Source organism: Panthera leo, chromosome A1, assembly GCF_018350215.1.
Source record: "Panthera leo isolate Ple1 chromosome A1, P.leo_Ple1_pat1.1, whole genome shotgun sequence".
NCBI lineage: Eukaryota > Metazoa > Chordata > Mammalia > Carnivora > Felidae > Panthera > Panthera leo.
Window position 1 is genome coordinate 106,898,119 of NC_056679.1, and position 24,265 is coordinate 106,922,383.

The following is a 24,265-nucleotide window of genomic DNA, read 5'->3' on the forward strand; positions in this document are numbered from 1 at the left end:
TGTCTTTACTAATGTTTTTTTCTTATTTCAACTCCCAGTCCTACTGATGTGTAGATTTTCCAATTTTCTTTATCCATTAATGGTCAAGACAAGTGCTATCACTTTTTGGAAATATATTTTTTTAATTTCCTTGCACTGTTTATTGTAAATATCCCTTAATTTCTAATATATACTGATTTGTACTGATATTTATACCCCCTACACACATACCCTACTGAACAGCAGTCTCTATGAAAATAGGATTACTGTGTAATACATTTTTTTTTCTCCCACAGCACAAAGTTGAGTGCATTGTGCATTATAGGCACTTGAATATTTGTTTGAATGTGTAAGCATTTGTTGTACCAATACTCATCTCTTGGTCAGTCATCTTGAGCTTTACAGTAGAGGATAGTTGAGTTCAAGAAGTAGAAGAGACAAATTAGTTTGGGTCAAGGAATGCAGTTGCCTTCACTGAGCAAAAAAAAAAAAAAAGTCCTGAAGTCATAGACTTGGAAGGGCCAAATCCAGCAGTTTAGTGATAGGATTATTTAATCTAAAATTCTTCTAATTCAATAAGAAGCTAGCATATGCCCCAGGAGGCATCCTGTCAAACATAAATTTGGCTGATCTCTCTCTCTCTCTTAATTTGCAAGAGGAGTTCCTTTTGAAAGGGAATAAGATGTTTGCTTTTCATTCAACATTGATGTGCATCAATATGTCTACTATGAGAAAGAGGATATATGCCAAAGAGACAGTAGGCAAACAATAAAAAGTAAACGAGAAATGAAGATAAAGGCATTACATCATAATCTAAGACTGTTAGACCAGGAAACAGGAAGTAATAACAGATTGCTATAGTAGACAAAAAACAAATATACTCTTACCTCTAGAAATCCATTGTTCCTTAAAATGTTCAAACTTAATTATTCTCTAATTAATACTCTTTGACCCACTCAAATTGGTAATGGCCACATGTAACCACGTTGTTCTCTTTAACCACATTCTACCCTCTAGGATTCCCTACAGCAAAAGTCACAAGTATCTTCCTGTGGTACACGTGCCTTGGTTAAGGTTAGAAACTACTCAGTGGGCAGGTGATAGGGAAAACTTATTAGAGAAGGGGACTGGGGCTGGAATTCTTGTCGTGCCAGGTACTCACTGAATAAACTTTAGGCAAGTCAATGTGTCTGTGCTAATTTTCTTCATCCCTACAATTTGGATAAGTTTGCCTTTCAAGGTTCACTGTTGGATTGTTCATGCTTTAATTGCATGGCACAGTGGTTAACACATAATACAGAGTGAATGAATAATAATAATAATCAGTAGTGGTATATTTATTTTTATGAATGCTTTAATGTACAAAGGAGATTTTCAGCTTCCATGGGTCATACATCTCTCTGTTCATTCAGGGAGTGATTTCATATCCTTTAGAATTCTTACTGGATTGGCAGGAAGTGAACATATTATGGAGACCCTTATAGACCACTGACACAGCTTTTGTATTTGATACTTTATTTAGACAATGATACCAGTTAGAGTAATAAGTAGTTTGTCCAAGTTAATAATCATAATGGGACTTTAGCCAGTATAGATGTGGCAGCATTTCCACACACCCAGATTCTCTCCAAACGTAGGTTTGGATGTCAGAGTGAGTAGGTGGAAGAGGGAAAAAATCACCCAGCTAATGAATGGTCTTACAGGAATTGGCTTTCTGTTTGTATTTCTCTAATGTATCTTGGCAAATGTGTGGTCCAGAGTCAGGCAAGCAGCTTTTCTCGAACAGATCACCTACAGATCTTTCCGGCTTACGGTTTCCCTAAATCAGTAAGAAGTCATATTAGTTTCAACTTGCTGTCACATTTGCAGAATATTTAGTTGCTTCTCTGATACTGTATCAGTGGCTAGGTCTGTAGACATTTATTTAATAAGGTATTGAACTAAATATATCAAGGAATTAAAATATGTTCTTCAAACACTTAAATTCTAGATGGTGCTAAATTCACTAAAAATAGAAGGTAGTTCTGATACGTATACATGCCGTATATTTGAAAGCCACAGAAGTTAAGAACCATGGGAAATATATGCTAGAATTTATTGAAGAGTCTTTTATGCAGGGAGATGGTCTTAAAATGGGGGTTGCATTTGTAATTATAGACAATCTGGGGAAAGCATTCTGATAGGAGGGAATTATACAAAATGATAGGCTGGAATTAAGTGTTCCCGTGAAAATTAGATTGAAGTCAGTGTACAGATTATTTGAAAAATAAGATAAAAATCTTGGATTTTTGTCATATAGTTCAGTACTTTTTAGAATTTTGAGTAAGAATCATCTAGAAAATGACTTGAAATAAAGTTTCTTAGGCCTTATCTCTAAATAGTCTTGTTCAATCAGTTGAGGCAGGATACAGGATTCTGCATTTTAATTAACCCAACATCAGCATCCCTAGGTTTCTTTTTAAATTTTTATAAATTTTTTTTTTTTTTTTTTTCAACGTTTTTTTTTTTTTTTATTTATTTATTTTTGGGACAGAGAGAGACAGAGCATGAACGGGGGAGGGTCAGAGAGAGAGGGAGACACAGAATCGGAAACAGGCTCCAGGCTCCGAGCCATCAGCCCAGAGCCTGACGCGGGGCTCAAACTCACGGACCGCGAGATCGTGACCTGGCTGAAGTCGGACGCTTAACCGACTGCGCCACCCAGGCGCCCCTCTTTTTAAATTTTTAAATGTTTTATTTATTTTTGAGACAGAGACAGACAGCATGAATGGGGGAGGAGCAGAGAGAGAAGGAGACACAGAATCGAAAAGAGGCTCCAGGCTCTGAGCTGTCAGCCCAGAGCCCGACGCAGGGCTTGAACCCACGAACCGTGTGAGATCATGACCTGAGCCGAAGTCGGATGCCCAACCGACTGAGCAACCCAGGTGCCCCAACATCCCTAGGTTTCTGATGCACATAGTTCATTATTCACATTTTCAGTGTCGCTGGTTGCCAAGGAATATTAAAATATTTTGCCTAGGAAACTAGGTTTTTGTATTAATGTATTCATAACAAACTAAATTCATTAAAGCATGGTTTAATAAAGCAAAGAGTTAAGGGGCACAAGGTCAGTCAGGCAGACATGACAAGAGTCCAGAATTCAAGAGGATCAGCCCTGGTCTTCATTGGTATAACTAGCTGTGGAAAGGGAGGGAGGGGTAGGAGAGCTTTAAGGAATACAGAGCTAGCAGGGTCCAGGCATGCGTTAGCTTCCTAAGGCAAGGATAGTGTGTCCTAACCCCAGGAGAGAATAAACTCCTTGAGGGTAGGAACTGAATCTTGCTCATTTTTATGACCCCAGCTCAGTACAGCATGCAGCAAATACTGCGTTCCCAAGTGTTTGTTCATTTGCTAGATGAAGCTGCCTCATATGCACAGCAAGGTCAAAAGTAATCCCTGTTTTTGTACCTCTGCTTTTTAGAACATTTTTGACATTGTTGCTGTCTGCCTTTACACGGTCTTTGGACTTCCAATAGAAGTACATATTTCGCTGTTTTGTGACAACTGACAGTTAAATAATTAAAATTATTCAAAATATAAAAAGTAATAAAAATACTTTGTACTCCCCACCCCCCCCCCCCCCCCGCCATGAGCACACAGCCGCTAAGTTACTCCAAATAAGATGTAGCCACGGAATTGTAGGAAATTGTTATTTTGTGGAAATATACTTCCACTTAGACATTAGGACAGTTTGTTTCTTTTTTCAAATAAAATTTTCTATATAATATAGAACTTCTAGTGGGAAATAATACATCATGTGAAATATTTAATATATTGAGCACAAAAAATTTAGTCTTCTAAAGAATTACTGTTTACAAATCTGACCCTTTCCAAATTATGCAAAAAATGTGAGTGAATTCATAAATGTTCTCTTCTCTAACTCTTTAAACATCAAAAGGGACCATCTTCAAAATCCAAATGTTTCTCCAGCTTTCCGCAGGATATCACAAAACTTCCTGGCAGTGACTTTTAAACAAGTTGAGAAGTTTTATAAGATAAAAATATTTTTTCAGTTGACTTGACAACCATGTACAATGTTAGTAGAGAGTTTATTTGCCCTAGGCTCTTTGTCAAAATGAATTTAAACTGAGATTATTAAAATGTAGCTCAGTTGCAGAAGTATGAGGAGAGGTGTTGCTAATGTCTTACTTCAAGAATGTTCTCCATACATTGCACACGACTTGGTTTTAGAACTGTATACGTAGAGGTGCATTTGTGCTAACAGGAGACATTTAAAATTATTCATAAAACAAAAAAGATTTTATGCATTTATGTAGAGTTTTGATTCAGAAAGAGATGCACTATAGTTGGTTGTTTGGAGAGCTTTCTGACCATCAGATTGCCTGGGTCTGAGTCCCATCTCCCCAATTAACCTCAGCACCTTCTGCATCTACAGAATAGTCATAATAATAGACACATAATGGAGATATTGTGAGGATTAAGTGATATCATCATTGGAAATGATTATTACAGTGACTGGTACAAAGGTTCACAATTATTTGTTTTCTTTCAAATCTGTAGAATTGGAACTAAGCAGTGTTTCCTGATAGTTCCAGATATGTGGTTAAAAAAAAAAAAAGGCCCTGTCCCAATTTTTTTCTTTAATGATAATCTTTTCTGTTACAAGTTAAACAGCTTTAGGAAAATTTAACTAATGGTAAACAATGGTTGAATCACTAGATCTCTCCATGGCTGTAGCTAATTTCTTACATGAGAATCAAGATCCCAAAAGGATCATCTGGATGAGAGGTTGTAATCTTCCCAATTTGGAAAATCACATTACACCACTTTGGGAAAATGTCCAAATTGCTAACTCTTGGAAGCAAAACCTCTTCTCTCAAATGGACACATTATTTAAGAAGTTTTATTGTTTCTGAAAAAGACCAGTTGCCTTTCAGGAATAATAGCATTTGTGTATGCTTTGCAAGACGGTACCACCACAGATGGAAGAGTTGAGTGTGTTCCATGCGGCAAGTGGCTGTTGATAAAACAGGGTCACCCGGCAACGTGTGCTGTGGCCAAAATCCCTCCCTGGTGGAGGTGAGACAGTGATCCTGGCAAGGGCTGCCTCAGGACTGTACTGTTAGAAACGCATTAAGGGGTTTTAAGCAATTTGTGAGATTCTGCTTTATTTGCAGTTTCTTATTTTAATTAGTTAACATCCAAGCAAAGTAAATTCTTGCCATTATTCTTTACTTGGTTTTCCTTAAAGTCCACAACTTTCACCAAAGTTCACAAAGACAACAAATTACATATAATGATGTTTTTATCTCTTTGTGCTATTTGACAAGTTAGAAGAATAAGATATCTTGGATGTATTGTCCCAATAAAAAGAATAATTATGGGTTGCTACTATATTCTAGACATTGGGTCAGGCATTTTACATCATCATAAGATTTTCCTAACAATCAGTTAAGAAAACGGGGCGCCTGGATGGCTCAGTCGGTTAAGCGGCCGACTTCGGATCAGGTCATGATCTCGCAGTCCATGAATTCAAGCCCAGTGTCGGGCTCTGCGCTGACAGTTCGGAGCCTGGAGCCTGTTTTGGATTCTGTGTCTCCCTCTCTCTGACCCTCCCCCATTCATGCTCTGTCTCTCTCTGTCTCAAAAATAAATAAACGTTAAAAAAAATTTTTTTTAAAAGAAAGCATTTATTTCTTAATATTATTACTTACTTGTATCTAGTCCCATGAATTAGGGGGAGGGAGACACAGAACTCAAATCTCTTTCAACTTCAACATCTTTTACCCTACCTCCTGGCAATTAAATTGGTCCATAATGACTCCACATCGTCTCTTACTTTTCCTCCCTATCGTCAAAGTATGAAAAACATTTATCTTCCTATTCTCTGTCCACCATCCTATTAATATGTGTTGATACAGAACCTATTTAAAGACATTAATTAGAATAGGAAAGAAAAATATGGTTCAACATGGAGCTGAATTTTTCTGACACTGAAGTATGGAAAATGATATTCAATAATGTATTTTCGGTTTTATTAGTCTTCTAAGTTAGCAAATGGAGTGAATTCTTAACTCATTATTCTTAACTCATAAATTACTTATTCTGTCCATATCATTTTCTCCTTCCAAAAACATGTTAAATATAACAATTTTAATTCAAAGTTTTAATTTATGTCAATGAAAAAGTAGTTGGCCTTGATATTTTTTATTTTGATTTGAGAAAACATAGGTAGTCTAGTTGTGATTTCCCTTAGCAGCCTCTATAATTCTTTTTATAGCATTTTTAAATATAGTGTAGATATTCTTGTTATTCGCTATTTTTATTATGAAAGACTATTTTATCATCTAGATTTTAAAGGGAACACTTGACTATCCTGCCATCATTTCAGACTCAGCCTGGAGAAAAACACATTTCTCCTCTTCCAATGTTTTCAGTATTAACCTTCACTATGAGAATTCGGTAGAGATTATATGAAGATTTTCCTGAAACAGAAGCGATTCTCCGTGGTGACTTGATTCAGTGTTTATGTATGGTTTATAGAATATGATTCCAGTATGCCAGCAGTTCAGAGAGATGAGCCAGTTCCTACCCTCAAGCAGTTGCAGCATTAGCCAGAAGTAAAAATGCATAATGCATTGTTGCCAGTGCGGTAACAGTGTGGTTCACAGAATCCTGTGGTAGGACAGAGAGTACACATAGGTGAGATGAAGTTAGTGAAAGAAAACCTCATGAAGGTCATCGACAGTAATCTCGAAGATTAAGTAGAATTTATCCAGGCGAAGACATTGAAGGATAGGCACTTTGGGCAGGGCAGGAGAGGGAATGGAATTCACAGATGCCAAATAGGTAATGGTCAGTCACATGATTCCTGAGCCAGCCTGCTCAGTTCAGACAGCCCCACTTTCCACCTTCTCACTGTATAACCTTGGGAAATTTCATTCTCATCAGCAGACTTGGATTATACTAGTACCTACATCATTGAATCATTTAATTCAGGTTTATAACCCCTTTGTATGGTGCATGACACACAAAAAAATTCTAAATAACAATTGTGAAAGAATAAGAAACCGCATACTGTTGGGGAAACTAGAAATCATTCGCTGAAAAGAAAATGCCATAAAGGACCTGGAAGAAGATAAAGAGACTTTGTACGATGTTGAAGAGCTGACAGTGCCTTATAGGTAACAGGGAGGCAGATTGTGTTTTAAATAGACTTCCCTGGGGCACAGCAGGAGGAGAAACAGGGAGAATGTTGGTAAAGATTAGAGGCACAGAACGCAATAATGACATAATAATTATTGAGACTAAATACTTAATAATCCTTTGTAATAGTAAGAAAGGAATTGAAAGGAAGTGACAGTTGAGACAAATATTTAGGAAGTAGCACTGGCAGAACTTGCCCTCTGACACTTAATAAAATAAAATAGCCTGGGTGGTGATCTGAGAGAAAGGATAAAAGACCTGAAGATTCTTGATTTGGCAGACTGGGTGGCTAGTGAATGCATAAAAGAGACAGTACAGGAATAAATCAAGGCTTGAAAGAGAAAATAATGAGGGCAGTTTCTAGACATATTGAATTTAATATTCTTCTAGTACACCCATTTGGAGGTAAGTCAGCTTTTTAAAGAGTTTCAGCTTGAAGCAATAGATTCAAGATTCACTAGAAGAAGTAAAGATGGCCAGGAATGTGAAGGTTTCCCAGGGATAGTTTGTGTTTAATGATGAATGGAAGAAGAAAGTCTAATGAAGCAGATGGGGAAAATAATAGTTTTAATGTGGTTTCAGATTTGTTAAAAGCGATGAGTAAAGGATCTCCAGGCAAGAACAAGAATTTAATGTGGTTGAATAGAAACTTTCTATTTCTATATGTTTCATACATACAACTCTGAAAATTTTATCTATAGACCATTTTGAAAATAGGTGACTAAACATGTTATTTGCTAGATTCATTGGGAAATATGTTTCCCTCAGTAAAAATATTTATCTTTAATCTAGATAACAAAATTTCAAAAAAAATCAATCTGATATCTAATTTTATTTTGATTTTTAAAACTAATTTATCTCCCATTAGTTTCAGTATTTATCTGTTATTTAATTGCCTTTATAAATCGTTAAGATATACTTACCTAATGTAATTTTTTATTTTAATTATATTCTGAATCAGCATGGGCATTAATCATGACAATGACCACCCATCATGTGCTGATGGTCTTCATATCATGTCTGGTGAATGGATTAAAGGACAAAATCTTGGTGATGTTTCATGGTCCCGATGTAGCAAGGAAGATTTGGAAAGATTTCTAAGGTACTGAGGTCATTTACTATTGTTGCATTGTCAATGTTTACATGTGCCTGCTTCCTCTACCAGCCAGGGAAGGTGGCACAGTAGAGTGGAAAGGACACCCGATTAGGGATCAAGGCACTCAGTTCTAATGCTGGCCCTTCCACTGACTCAGAGAGTGTGAATTGGAACATATTATTTAACCCATCTGCTTCTTAGTGTCCACATTTTCTAATAAAAGAACGAGCAAGATGATTTGTAAGGTTGGAAAATTATCTATCACAGTGATTCCTTACCTCTTCGAAATTTCCCAGTGGAAAATATTCTCATTGTTCATCACTCAGCACATCTGTTATCACAAAGAACCTCTTTAACAAAAGTTCCACTCTTCCATTATGATACTTCTAAGCTCTGGATTTTTTTCATTAATACATCATTTTCACCATTATAATAGTTCTCATTCTCTTCTTTCCCACCTTCAACAGAGGGAACAGTTTATGTCTGGTTGGAAAAAGAAGTGAAAAATATTAGTATTGTTCAAATTTTCATTTTAAATCCCTTGTTCTTTACTTATCTCTTTGGTAAATAAATGAACAAGCAGAAACAGTATGAGATACACAGAGCAGTTAGTGAGTGAGAGATGCTTAAAGTATCCAAAAGTCTCACTAAGAAATATAGGAACATTGAGCTAGTTAAATTCACGATATAGATAAATTTTATTCATTTTTCCATACCGTTTAAATTGGCAAGCCTATTGTTTTCTGTTAAATGAATATTAAAATCCGCTAAAATATACTGTTTATTACATTACCATAACTCTGGTGTGAAATGTATGCAGTACGTTCAGTCATGATAGTGTAGAGACCAGTACATAGAACATGTAATATTGAACATACCACCTCTCTGCAACAGTCACCATCGATGTTCCCAAGGAACATGTATGATTTTGTATGGTTGCCTTCACAAGAATCAGAACCATGATAAAATTAAATGTCATCTCATAAATGGAAGTTGTATTACAATGTCAAGTACAAAAATATGTGCAAATACTCACTTGACAATGCCTTCCGTATATTCTTTAAGTCCTCGAACACAATTCATTTCTTTTTTTTTTTTTTTTTTAAATTTTTTTTTCAACGTTTATTTATTTTTGGGACAGAGAGAGACAGAGCATGAACGGGGGAGGGACAGAGAAAGAGGGAGACACAGAATTGGAAACAGGCTCCAGGCTCTGAGCCATCAGCCCAGAGCCCGACGCGGGGCTCGAACTCACGGACCGTGAGATCGTGACCTGGCTGAAGTCGGACGCTCAACCGACTGCGCCACCCAGGCGCCCCGAACACAATTCATTTCTTACCTTCACGCATTACTTTTGGTCAGGTTACTCTCTGAGTCTGAGCTTCTTAATCTTATAAATATGCAAAGTCATAACCACCTCACAGTGTTATGTGGATTAGCTGAGTCAACCCATATGAAAGACCTTAATAAACCAAAAAATCATCTTGTTCAATATTATTATTATTAGGATTATCTTACATAGTTGTACATAAACGATTCTCACATGTGGAGTGATTTCTATGAGTATTCAGTAGAAGAACTTATAAATAAAAGTAAGAACATATTTTTAACATTCTAAAAATGTTTCCTGTTGCTATGCTAATTATAACAAATTTTTACATTAAATTCAAAATTTTACACATATCTGCGTATTGCCAGGTCAAAGGCCAGTAGCTGCTTGCTACAGACAAATCCCCAGAGTGTCAATTCCGTGATGGTTCCTTCCAAGTTGCCAGGGATGACCTACACTGCTGACGAGCAATGTCAGATTCTCTTTGGGCCATTGGCTTCCTTTTGTCAAGAGATGCAGGTAAGGGTTGTGTCCAGGTGCGAATTTTCAAGTGTATGTTCACATTCATAATTGAGAAGTGTTGATCGGAGGTGGGGAAGATGACTTTATTTTAGCACATACAGCTCTTTTGAGAGCACCCTAATCTTGGAAAGAAGGATTTTCTAAGAGAAGATTATTTTTTCCCCCCTGGCACTTTGGAAGTGGTAGAAATAAGATGTAGGCATTTAATCTAAGTCAGGAAGGAATGACCCAAGAATTTCAACTTCAAAAATGGTCCCTGAGTCAGGGAATTATTTATATTGGGCCATTTCATTGCTTCTCTTTTAAATCTTTTACTTTCATATGTGGTAGGTAACTGGGAGAAAATGTAAGAAAAAGGATATATGAACATGTAATTGTGGAGGAAGAGTTGTATCTTTTAATCCTAAAAATAAAATCTTAAAAATATGTTCTAGAACAAACACTAGAGAGTACATTTTTAAATAGTTAAACTAGAGGGAAGGGGTAAATATATGATGGGAAACTTAAGTTTTGTCTATGTATTAGTATTCACATGGCCACTAATTACTCAGATAGGCCAGTTGTACCAGTCTAGAAAATAGGAAGTCTGAAAGATTGAGCAAAATGACGTTAATTGATGTAAGAATTTTAGCTCTTTTTACTTTCCCTTCTTTCTTTTCTCCTTTTTTTCTGCTGCCCATTCCTTAGCTGCTCATCCCTTCCCACCTCTTCCCAACACACACACACACACACACACACACACACACACACACACACATACACTTTGTATTGCAGGAATAAACCAATAGTCGTGCTTAGAGTGAATTGGTAGCTGTATTTCATTCTACCTAAGTTTCTGTGATTGCCTCAAAGGATTTTTCACTTGTTGAAGATAATGCTGTTTGGATTACTGGCAGCATAATTAAAATCCATTATAAGTCAACAAGTATATGGCATTATGACATATTTTATGCTCTCTCTTCTTTGTAGTTCTTATTAAAGGAGTTGTTCACTTATTATTTTCTTCTCATCCATTCCCCACGCTAGTGTGTGAACTCCATGAGAACAGAGAATGTTTCGACAGCGTCCAGTCCAGTGGCTGGCACGTGGTAGGCACTCAGTGAATACTTGACTTAAGATTAAAAGAAGTGGGTGTATGAAGGAGTCGGTGCCGCATTAAATGTGACTTGTCAATGGGCGGCTGGGTGGCTCAGTCAATTAAGCGTCTGACGTCGGCTCCGGTCATGATCTCGCAGTCTGCGAGTTCGAGCCCCATGTCATGCTCTGTGCTGATAGCTCAGAGCCTGGAGCCAGCTTCAGATTCTGTGTCTCCCTCTCTCTCTGCTCTCCCCCTGTCGCGTCCAGTTTATTTCTCTCTCTGAAAAATATTTCTCTCTCTCACAATTAAAAAAATGTGACTTGTCAAAAGATATATCGACCATAATATCCATCTGGCAGTGATGGAGCTCAAAAGGGAATGGCTGGTGTAGGTGTGTAATTGTGACTTGTTCCCAAGGGTTTACATGTAGCACAGCTATGACTCCTTGGAACTTAGCGTCAGGTGTGATCACTGCAACAGTAGGAGCTTGGCTTTGTACAGTCTGTCCTTGATACCTCCCTGATGTCATCTACCAACCTTCTTGTTCACTCTACGCTCATTCAGGACCTTTAGACAATCAAAAAAGTGGGTTACAGTCTTTCTTAAATCTTCATGGCAAAATGAATGTTTTCAGGCAGGTACATTTTCATCTGCTGAAATTGGCATTGTTTTGGAAAACAAAGTAGGGTGTTCATGGTTACCATTGTAGAAATACTTGGGAGGAAATTTCAATTCATGTGGTAGAGAGAATTGATAGAGCTGATAAATGGAAGACTTTCATGTTTTATAAAGTACCCCAAGTGTTAGACACTGCAAATGATCAATCACAAGCATGATTTTGGTAAATTTTACATTATTTTCACAAACATTATCTTTAAAAGCTTTTAGAATTTATTTTATATTGTAGTTAATTTTCCTAATACCATTGTACAATATTTCCAACTATAAAATATCTGCCACATAGTACATAAATCATTTATATTTATGATCTAATTTGATTCCCATAAAAAGTATAGTTATTATTCAATTCTGTTTTACAGATCAACAATTTAAGGCCCGTAGAAGTTAAGTATTAACAACTAAGTTCTTATACCTATCAAGAAAGAGTGTTAGGTGCAAATCCAAGCAATGGAGTACATTTTAACTGCTATGTTTTATTGCCTCTTGGGGAACTCAACCTTCTTTATGGGTTAAAATCATAGATCATATCCCGTGTTTGGACTCAGTTCATTTCTTCTGCTACTGTGCCTGTATCATCAGGATTAAGAAATATCTTGATTGCTTTTTTTTATTTTTCTAAGCTTTTTGCTCTATTTATATGTTATTTCTCACTAACCTACCTGCATGGATTTTTTTCCATCTCTGAAAATATAAGTGTTTGTTATAGGATTTTAAATCTATGTTTCTCAATGTCCTAGGATGTTGCTTTGTTTTAAGCTGGGCATTTTTCAAGTTAAATTGAGTTTTAGATTTAGGTATTCAGAAATGTTTTCCTTTTTATATATTCAAGCTTTGTATGTGTGACGCTTTTATTTATAAAGTCAGTTTTTTCCTTGCTTCCACCTCTGTGTAATATCTATTAAAATTATTTTTAAAATAACACCAAAAAGAATTGGATTGCTGTGGTAGCCAAGGAAAAGCAATACCTCTGAGTCAGGGTTTGATTGGAGAACACTGACTGGAGGGGCGTGGACCCAGTGTTTAACAATGATTCCACCTCTTATTGGTCATGTAGACTTAGTCAAAACTTTTTTCTCTTTAAGATACACTGTATAGAACAAGAAGTTGGACTATGTTATCTTTCCAAGTCTTAGAGCTAAGAGAATGGACTTTTGGGACTCTAAAATAGTTTTCTGATACACCTATTGAAAATCATCATTTCAATTCCAAATTAGTGCAAAGTGTAGTAACCCAATAAATAGTGCCATTGAAGAATTTATTTACAAATTCAGTTACTAATTTGATAAATATTGAATTCCAACTATTTTTCAAGCACATTTCTGTACACTAATAATAGAGCAGGAAATGACGAAGACCTCACCTCTCATGGAGCTTAAATTTCTGGTGCAAAAAACAGGCAAAAAGTTTAAAATTATTTCTTATTTTGGAGAGAGAGAGAGAGAGCACTAGCAGGGGAGAGGGGAAGAGGGAGAGAGAGAGTGAGAGAGAGAATGCCAAACAGCTCCACACTTAGCACAGATCCCGATGTGGGGCTTGATCCCACGATCCGGGGATCATGACCTGAGCCAAAATCAAGAGTCAGACACTAAACCGACTGAGCCACCCAGGCATCCCTAGGTAAAAACACGTATAAATACATTTTAGCAAATACATTTATAACATGTCAGTTGGTAATAAGTGTTTTGTAGAAATGTAAAGCCAGGTAAGAAGAATAAAGAGTAAAAACTAGGAATGAGAGAGTGGGGATGATGTTATTTTATATAGGGTAATCTGGGAAGGCCTGCTGGAGGTGACATTTATTTAGAGATCTGAAGACGGAGAGCAAGCTGTGCATTTATATCAGGAAGATTATGGAAAGAGAGAAAAAAAAAGCAGAATGCTTGCCCTGGAGTGGAGTTTTAGTCTTTTTTTAAGTTTAAGATGCTCATAGACATCCAAATAGATTTGGAAGTAGGTCCAGGATAGATATTTCTGTGGAAACCTCAACAAGCAGGTGATAATAAAGATGTGATACTAAATGATCACAACAGGAAAGGAGTTAGATAGAAATGAAAAAGTCCTGAGACTGAGAATTCAGTCATTACCATATTTGGAGATGAGGCACATAAGAAAAAAGCAACAATTAAAACTCTGAAGAAGTCTGTTGGTAGGAATGGAACCAAGAGAAAGTAAGATCATGGAGGCTCAGTGAAGACATTTTTCAAAGTGGAAATGATTAGCTGTTCCAAAAGCAGAAGAGGGGAGTAAAAGGAAGTCTGAAAATATGCCATTGATTTGTTTTTCCCACAGGATTTGGTTCTGTTAGTTGGAGCTCTTTGGAAACACCTGAACATATAGTAAGTGTCAGGAGGAAGAACTTAAAAATATAAGGGAAATAGTTGTAAGTGTAGAATACTGGATAATTTTCCTGGTTAAGCCACACACATACACCTTCAAGTGGATACACATGGAGTCACCATATCAGCCAGTCATCCAGCCTTTGTATAAAACAAGTCTCTTTAGGGGTGCCTAGGTGGCTCAGTTGGTTAAGTGACTGGCTCTTGATTTTGGCTCAGATCCTGATCTCAGGGCTTGTGAGATTGAGCCCCACAGCGGCTCTGCGCTGACTGCACGGAGCCTGCTCGAGATTCTTTCTCTCCCTCTCTCTGTCTGTCTCTCCCTCTGCCCCTTTTCCACTCATGCACTTCCTCCCTCCCTCTCTCTCCCTCTCTCTCTCAAAATAAATAAAGTTAAAAAAAAGTCTCTTCAGAAGACAGCCTTCATAACACCAAAGGAGGTCTCTATCAGTCCTTTTTATCACTGTATCTCTAGCACCTAAAAGAGTGCTCAATAAATATTTGTTAAATGAATAAGCGAATCAGCTAAACGATGGAATAAAGATTCTAAATTTTCATTCATACAGTCAAGTCTTATATAATATGCCAAGATAGCATGAAGATAATCTAAATGTTATTCAGTTTAACTTAGTGATTACACAAAAACCAACCTATAAAGATGGTTTATGTTTCACATCTTATATGTGAGTGAATCAGGCATCTTATGACCATCCCACTTCCAGTCAGTTGTATATAAGTATCACGCTGTCAGAGTGTGGTCTCATACCAGCTTTTCAACCTGTGTGTCTGTGGTAGAATCTTAGAGACCACAGCAGTTGGTGCATAGTATTTGAATTAGCCAGGAAGTATGTGAGTTATACACAAGCGCGAGAGATTCCCAGCACTACGTTTATGCTGCTCTAATTAGTAATGCAGATTTACCCTTAGGATATAGTAACTTACATGTGCAGAATGTTTAAGGGCATTAGGCGTCTGCTGAGGCATAAAGGCAATGTTTAAAGGCTTGTGAGACAACTTGACCTCCAGCGATACTAGCTCACTTTTCAGACTTAATACGCTGACTTCTTGTTGGTACCTTTAGGCCACCTGGCCTCTTGTGGCTGAGCCAGATCCATAAGAAGCAAGTCAGCCTAGTAGCTTCCTAAAGTCACGAACCCTGGCTCAGACTTCAGAAGCATGGCTGTTTCCCAGGAAACAGTAAGAAGTGGCTGCATGAGAATTGCATTTTTTTTAAGTGTATTGATTTTGAGAGAGGGAGTGAGTGTGGGAGTGAGTTGGGGAGGGTCAGGGAGGTGGAGAGGGAGAGAGAATCTCAGACAGGCTCCACACTGTCAGTTCAGAGCCTCAGGTGGGGCTCAAACTCACAGACGATGAGATCATGACCTGAGCCAAAGTCAGATGATTAACCAACTGAGCCACTCAGGCCCCCTGAGTTGCATGTTTTGAGTAAGAGGAAGTGTGTTGAAAATCGAAGACCTCCAAGAAACCTAAGGTCTGACTTTGGTTTTGGAGGAGGCACATTGTGAACTGAATGATATACTATATGCATAGTATATCATATAGAAAACTTTCTACTCTGATAAAATCATGTGGTGACAAAAAAAGTAACAAGGAAAGTTCCAGTTTCATATTTCTCTTATATTGAGTTGATATGTCAAAGGCAATGGACTTTCTAAAACCTCTCATGTGATCTAGTGAAGAGGTTGACGTTGAAATGAGGTAACTTACAAAGAATTCTAGAAAACTGAGTGTCTGATTTGGCACTCTGAAATTCCAGAACCAGCAGGAATTTGGACTGAAAAAGACATGGCATGAAATTGCCCTTGATGGCTAGTAATCGTTGTGGCAACTAAGGTAGCATTATTGATAAATGATATTGTCAACATTGATGAAGTTGTAAATTTTAAATCCTTCCTTCCTATGAGATCAATAAAATTATAATTTTAAAATTACCCAGAATTGATTCTAAATGTTTTCCATTCTAATCTAAGTTTCATCTTCCCCTTCAGGCTTCAGCCCTACATAGGCTGTGAGCACATGAGTTTCGTGGCAGCTGATTAGACTGCATAATCCAGCTGTTTAATTTCTTTTCATAGAATTCATTTTTTCCTCTTTTTAATTGACACGGGCTTTTATTTTTTAAGCCCCTATCTTTGTAAATTGCCTATCTACATTTTCACCCATTTTCTAGTGTTCTGTTTTTCTTGCCGAATTGCGGGATTTCTTTCTATAATATAGGTGAGAATTACAGCTTACTTATTAATAGTGTGTTATTTGTGTGTTAAGTTTTTACACACTGCCCTTTGTCTTTTAATTTTGAGGTGGACGAATCCATCAAATTTTCTCATTAATCTTGTGTTTTTATTTTTTATTAGTTTCTTTGTTTTTCCATCTTATACACTTTTTTCCCTACTTTAATTTAAAGAATTAACTAATTTAAAGAATTAATTTGAAAATTTAATTTAAAGAACTAAATCCTTATATAGTACATTCATTTCCTTTTAGCTTAAACATTTCTTTAGCACCAGAAACACTTTGGGTTTGTTTTTCCTATTCATGCAGAGAATTTTTAAAAGATAACATTTATTATTTATACCTATTTTTATCACACTGCAAGAAGGTGAAATAGTGTATATGATGTCAGTTCTTTAAAATGTACTGAAGTTTCCTGTTTAATGAAATACAGGGTAAATTTTACTAATTGTTCCATGTGTACTTGAATGTGTGTTCTTTAAAGTTTATTATTTGTCGGGAGGTCTAAGATGAAGCGTATTAATAGCATTCAGAATATCTACTTGTTTGCTTATTTTGGTTTGATAGCTCTGTCAGTCGCTGATGGTCATGCACTAAAATACCCAACTCTAACTGTTGATTTATTTATTTCTACCTTTAATTCTGTCACTTGTTTTATTACAACTGACATACATATATATATATATATAGTAAAACTTAGGATCTTGAGTAACTTGTTCTTTGAGTGTTCTGCCAGATGAGCAAACATTTCTAATGAATTTTAACTTGATAAATGAGCGAAGTCTTGCAATACAAGTATGATGTGATGTAGAAAGTCACATGATCATAACTGAGCCAATGGTTCTTGAAATTCACTTTGATATACACGTGCTTTGGATTACAAGCATGTTTCCAGAACAAATTATGCTCACAAACCAATGTTGAGTTATATTACTAGGTATATACACACAGTTTTTCATCTGTTTGATCTGATTTATCTTACCCATTTTTTTTATGACTTGTACTTTAAAATCTATTTTGTCTGACATAAAAACTTCACTCCTGGCTAATATTTTCCAAACCTATATCTTCAACCTTTCCAGATATAACTATAACTCTGGATATGGATATAGAGAGATATGTTCACTAGAGAAAAGCAGTAGCTAGGTTTTATATTTTTCTGTTTAAACAAATGTAATAGTTTTTTTTGTATTTTTGTCAGCTAATTTAACATTTTTACATTTATTTAAATTCGTTTTATGGGAATTTTTTATTCTGTAAGCCTGTTTTATGTTAGTATTTCATATTTATATTTTTACTCTACTCCTTTACCACTTTCTGTTAGAAAAACCAAAATTTTCTCTGCATTCAATAGTTGTACATTCTTTGTGCATTTTTATGTATGTCAGTAATTAGTTTTTCTCTCATGGTAAATAGTATTCCACTGGTAGATAATCTATTGTCTTTATTACCTCATCTCTTAGTAAACATCTGGAATGTTAGCTATTATGAGTAAGGCTACTCTGATTATTGTGAATGATTATTTGTGTGGACATGTTTTGTTCTGCAATATGAATAAATTAAGACGTTATATATTAATACATTAATTTACAAACTGTAGCCTGGTGACTGGCTGCCTATTTTTGTAAATAAAGGTTTACTAGAACACAGTCATCCCTATTTGTTCATATCTTCTCTTTGGCCACCTTCAGGTACGGTGACAGTGTTGAATAGTTGCAACGGAGACCATATGGTCCATAAGCCTACAATATATACTCTTTGGCACTTTACAGAAAAAGTTTGCTGACCTCTGTTGTAGGTACTCTGAATTCTGTTATATTCCTCTAAAGAATGTCTCTTTTCCCCACTCACCCACCATGCCCTCCCAGCCCCCCGCCCAGAGAATTAAGTATTAGATTGAAACTGGAAACTTTGTCTTACCTCCTGTGGATAACAAACAGCTCATATCTTCAGTCAGTTCACTTTTTCCGTATCTGGGCTATATGGAGTGTGGTCTCTGTATGTGTGTGTCAAGTGCCAGCTGAAGACAGGCTTCTCTTTCTTCCTTTTGAGATTGTCCTTTCAGTTTTTGGCAGCTTCTACCCCCGCAGCTTTTGTCTTTACAAATCTAAAAAGACAGCATGCTCTTCATGGTTGCTTTAGCCTTTTAGTGTCAGGCCATGACCACAGCCTACTGTCAGATCAAAGCTGCAAAGATGGTAAATGCAACTTGTACCAATCCCTTCAGCTCCCCTAAATGGTTCACCTACCTTTGTTTATTCTCCAGAACTACCATGAAATTGTTTTTTGTATTCTGTCCACAATTTATGGTTGTGATCTACAGGATGGTTGGTCTTTGGGGAACTTTACAGAAGGAGAATCTTTTTATCCTATGTCTCTCTTTCATACTAGGAACTTTGGGATCATTTTTCTTTCAAATACTTCAAATAGTTCCTTTTTACTTTGCACTCTTTTCTTTGGGGCTTCATTAACTACGTACTGACAGTTATCCTTTCTCTAATTTTTTTTTTTTACTCCTTAACTGTCTTTAACACTCTCTGATATGTTCTGTTGAGGAGTCCTTTGCAGCTTGCTGCTTCAATTGTTGACTGGGCGACTGGGCATGGACTACATTTCTCTCCGTGTCTCTTACTCAACTCTGCCACTAACAATCTTGAAGTATGTGGAGTAGGGGAGGTAAAAGAGAAAACATCAAGCTTATTCAACTACTAGTGGCCAAATCTTCTCTGTGAAAGGATAGTTTTTGAGGTGTATATAAGTTGATTTCTAGTACTGTTTCCCACTGTGAGGAAGTTGTATAACGTTGGCTAAAATCCAGTTATTGTTGCTTTCCATAGTCAACATTTATTTAGACTTATCCTCATTTTTATCAGTCTCTTTGCTCACCATTGTTTTTCAGTCCTTTCCTATGAGATCATATTCCTTCTTGAAATACATCATTTAGAAGGTCCTTTTGAGAAGATCTGTTGGTGGTAAATACTCAGTTTTTGTTTCCTTGAAAAAGTCTTTATTTAACCTTCAGTCTTGAATAAAATTTTAGCTGAGTTCAGGAGTTTACATTGACAGTTATTTTTACCCTCTTGCCACTTTGAATACATCATGTACTCACTTCCTTATGTTGATGCCAAGATGCTATCTTTGCCATTTTCCTCATTTTAAAAGAAACCTTTCAACATTTAAATTTTTTATGATGTTTAATGTAGAGTTTCATAGGTGTCCAGTAATTGTGAAGACATTTCCTTCAATGGCTACTTTGCTAAGACTTTTTTCAATGAATGGATATTGAATTGTATTATTTGCTTTGTACCCACAGACACAAAATTCATAGATATTAAAGTTATTGATATACTTGATTACATTCATCAAATGTTTAATATTACAGTAACTTGTGTTCTGAGAAGAAACCCACCTTGGTCATGGCATTGCATTTTTTTTAACGAATTGCTGGATTCAGTCTGTTAAAACTTGTTTAACATTTAAATCTAGATTAATAAATAAAGTAGATTAATATTTTTATTTTCTTTTGAAATCCCTGTCTAGTTTGGATATCATAACGTGTGTTTAAGAGTGTTCCTTCTTTTTCTGTTCTCTGAGAGCTTATGTAAATTGAGAATCTATGTTTTTTGAAAGATTGTTAGTTTTTGGACCAGATGTATACTTTGTGGGAAGATATATAACAATCAGTTTTAACTATTTTATGATTACAGAATAGTTCAGCTTCTCTGTTTCTTCTTGGGTCCATTTTAGTAAGTTTTTAATAAGTGTTTTAAAATATCTGTTCGTTTCATGAAAGTTGTCAAGTTTATGGGCATAAAGTAGTTCATGTCTTTTTATTTCTGTTTAAACTTGACACTATCAGGGTGTCTGGGTGGTTCAGTTGGTTAAGCATTTGACTTTGGCTCAGGTTATGATCTCACTGTTCGTGGGTTCAAGCCCCACATCAGACTCTGTGCTGACAACTCAGACTGGAGCTTGCTTCAGGTTCTGTGTTTCCTTCTCTCTCTACCCCTCCCCAGTTCATGCTCTCTTTCTGTCTCTCAAAAATAAACAAATGTTGAAAACCAATTAAAAAATTAAACTTGACATTATCTGTAGTTACACCTTCATTTTATTCCTAATAGTGGATTTTTTTGCTTTCTTTTTTCTTGCTTAATTTCCAATTTTATTAGTATTTACAAAGAACTAGATTTCAACTTATTATTATTCCTTTTGAGTCTTTGTTTTCTGTTCTTTTAAGTACCTCATCCCCCTTTCTTCTCTTCTACCCTTAAAACTACTACAGTGTTCTGTGGTGGAAAATAATATTTTTAAAAGTATTATCCCATACTGAATTACATTTGCTATCAAATACTGAAATTGTATTTTGAAAGATAATTAGTGGAAGAACCAGAAGTTACATGTACAAGATTTAATTGTTACTTCCGTATGCATGCACTTAAGATTTTTTTATTTTAACATAAATTTCAGAGTATCTTAATGGAACTATTTGCTATAAAGAAAGATATGAATATAGGTTATCAAAGATAAAATTTGTAATTTTTTATACATGGGCAATTAATCTTCCAATTAAATAATTTCATTTAAAACATATAATATTTTCATGTAAACATTTTAAAAGCCTACTTGAGATAAACATCCAAATTCCTATTATATGCTTTTAATGGTCTTTTCCTATTATGGAAGAATTTTTAAAAAGAGTATTGTTATTTATTTGTTTTCTAGGAAAAGCTGAGGTGTGCATCTGGATTCCTGTGCAAAGCGTTTGAAGTTTTAAAGTTCTTTTCTTAATTGATACATGAAGTGGTTTCAGCAATTAAATTGCAAAAAAATATTTGACTCTAGCCTAACACATGGAGTGTTTGGTTTTTGCCCCTTTTTATCTGAAGAAAAGGCTTGATATAACATAGCTCTCCTATCACACACATTTTCCTGTGTTACTTTTGACGGTTCAGTTTGAAACCCAGAATCTGAGTCATTTTCAAGAATGAGGCTGTAATTTACTTACCAAAAGATCCCTGGACCGGCAGAACATAAAGAGTAAAGAGATCTCCTCTATGAGAGATTTATTCTTCATGACTGTGCTTATCTTGAACAGCTGCCAAGTTTGCTTTTATGTTCCCACTGACTCAAGTGGGAATCAATTAGAGTACCTGCTGTTTTGAATAGCAGATAATGGGTGAAGGTCAGAATTTAGACCACCAACAGTGTTCAACAAGCAAGTATGATTATAAAATTACAGTATAGAAGATTTGCTTTTTTGTTCAATATGCCTTTGTTAACTAACAAACTTGACAAAAATAACTCTTGCTACAATACACATAAAGCAAAATTTATTGAATACACATGAAGCAGTTTTTCTTTGTTGGAAAATTCAGCATTTGATCCCATGATTATAAGACATCCTTCACAGAAAGGTAGTAAGGGGAAAAATTACATTTAGGAACTGTAATTCCCAGGTTATAGAGCCATTCATTGATATATAAATGTGTGCACAAAAGTACATGATAAACAACCTGTTTATTTTAAAGAGTCTAAAATACTGCAAAGAAGCAATTTGATTTAGACATTGGCATTCTTTAAAATAAATCCCTGGATGAATTTTTGGTAAATGATATGTGTAAATAAAGCACTTACATTAAGCTGAATCATCTCCTAAATATAGTAAGATCTATTTGGATAAAATATTTTGAAGCAGAAAAACTATCCCAGCAGATAAAATAAAGTGAATAAAATCTATCCCAGTCTTGCCAGACACTATAATTTTTAAGAGCTTACAAACACTTCAGAAATCTATATTTTTAAAGAAAGGAAGAATAGGAAAATAATATTTCAGGCCTTGTGACAAATTCAGTATTGGAATTGTAACTGACCTGTTTAAAATGTTCATTTAAATATACCTTTTCCAAAGTATTTAATAGACTCAGGTCATTAGTTAATTTCTACTTTGCAGTGATTTTCAGTCTGTTTTGCATACACCATCAGCATAAGCCTCCTAAAATAGCCTTTTTGTTTTATCAACCTGCTGGACCACTGCTGAGTGGCCTCTTTTTCCCTCCAAATACAGAGTCCCTAGCCCTTCCTGGCAATCCAGATCTGGTCCGTCCCTCTTTAAAATCCTTGTTCGCTACTCCCGTCCGTTACATGCCTTTTCCCAGTACACTGGTCTTCTCACACTTAACGTGACTGCGCCGTTCACATTGCTGTTACTTGTCTCTATTGATCTGTTCTCTTCCACTTTCTTCTCCATGTATCTGGACAGGGAGTAAGTAACACAGCCATCTTCACTCTACATTAATCACAGTTAAAATGTGGATGTGTCATGTGCTTCACTATGTCTCCGTGCTGGCAGTGGCTAGAGCTATAGCGTAGGTTTCTGACGGTCTTGCCTCCTGCATTTCCGCAAAGTTCTGTCCTTTCACTGTTGCTATGTCTCTGCTGCCTTATCCCAGTATTTGTCATTCCCTCTAACTTTTCCCCAGAAAAAGTTCATTGTAGCCTGGAGATCTAGAACTCATTCAGAATGAGGTAAAAATGACTGATAACAAAAACATACCCATTCAGAGTCTGCAATGTGTCAAGAGCTAAGGCTATGGGATTAAATAATCCTGTAATTTTTAAGCATAAAACGGAGCATAAGTGAGGACAGGCTTTAAGACAGCAGGCCCTAAGTTCATGCCACAAACGCTTCACTTTTATTCTTCCAGCCCGGTTTCTAGAATAGTATAAATAATGGTTTTTTGCTCACGCTGTTCTGTTGTGGCTACTTAGTCTTGCATAATCACATGCGGTTTTTTTAAAAAAAAATTTAATGTTTTATTTATTTTTGAGAGAGAGAGACACACAGTATGAGCAGGGGGAGGGCAGAGAGAGAGGGAGACAGAATCGGCGAAGCAGGCTCCAGGCTCTGAGCTGCCGGCACAGAGCCTGATGCAGGTGTCCAACCCGTGAATCACGAGATCACCACCTGAGCCAAAGTCGGACACTTACCGGACTGAGCCACCCAGGCACCCCATAATCACGTGTGTTTTAAAGAAATGTAAAGACATTGAAACATATTAAACAGATTTTCTGTTCTTATGTATCAACATTCTCATCACTATAAATAAGCCTATGCTATTCAACTATAATTGTAAATGCAAAGTACCTAGAGCCTGTTTTTCTTCCAACAATTTCTTGTTCTGTAAAAGTCACTTTTTTCCAAAATTTATTGACTTCACATCAAAAATGTGATGCCTCCTCCTTATGAGTTATTGTGGCCTTGTTTTCAGCATCTTATTTGCACAGGGTTGTGGTGCAAGGTAGAGGGTGAGAAAGAATGCAGAACCAAGCTCGATCCACCCATGGATGGAACGGACTGTGACGCTGGTAAGGTAAGTCACGTGACCCATCTGTAGTTAGTAATAGTGAATGAAACTCAAGAAACTCACATCTCCTTCTGCCCGTTGCATATTTATCCATCTCAACACTAGTGAAATACTTTCAGTATCTATAAAGTTTTCAGCATTTCATTAATTTTCACTGTTTACTTTTATGTGTTTCACATCTTGGTCATTTTGTTAATATAAATGCAATTATTTTGTATTGTGTTTGATTACAACAATGTTGAAGGATGTATGTATTAGTTTTGCCAAAAAATGAATTTATTAAATTAAACACAGGTAAAATGACCACAAACAATAGCATAAATAGCATAAATAGAACTTGCAGAGCTGATGAGTCCTTTCAGGTATAAAACATTGTCCCAGAAGAGCGACTGAGGATAATTTTTCCTTGTCATTTCAAGC

General features: G+C 36.1%; 1 protein-coding gene across 1 annotated transcript in view; it reads left to right on the plus strand.

Annotated features, from left to right (window-relative positions):
• The window catches only part of ADAMTS19 (ADAM metallopeptidase with thrombospondin type 1 motif 19), a 237,973-nt gene that overhangs the window by 126,104 nt on the left and 87,604 nt on the right, over positions 1-24,265 (plus strand). Inside the window, exons 9-11 of the mRNA XM_042905726.1 lie at positions 8,147-8,287; positions 9,980-10,130; positions 23,750-23,851. Of these exons, the coding sequence (XP_042761660.1) occupies positions 8,147-8,287; positions 9,980-10,130; positions 23,750-23,851 (394 nt within the window). The remainder of the gene's footprint in view (positions 1-8,146; positions 8,288-9,979; positions 10,131-23,749; positions 23,852-24,265) is intronic.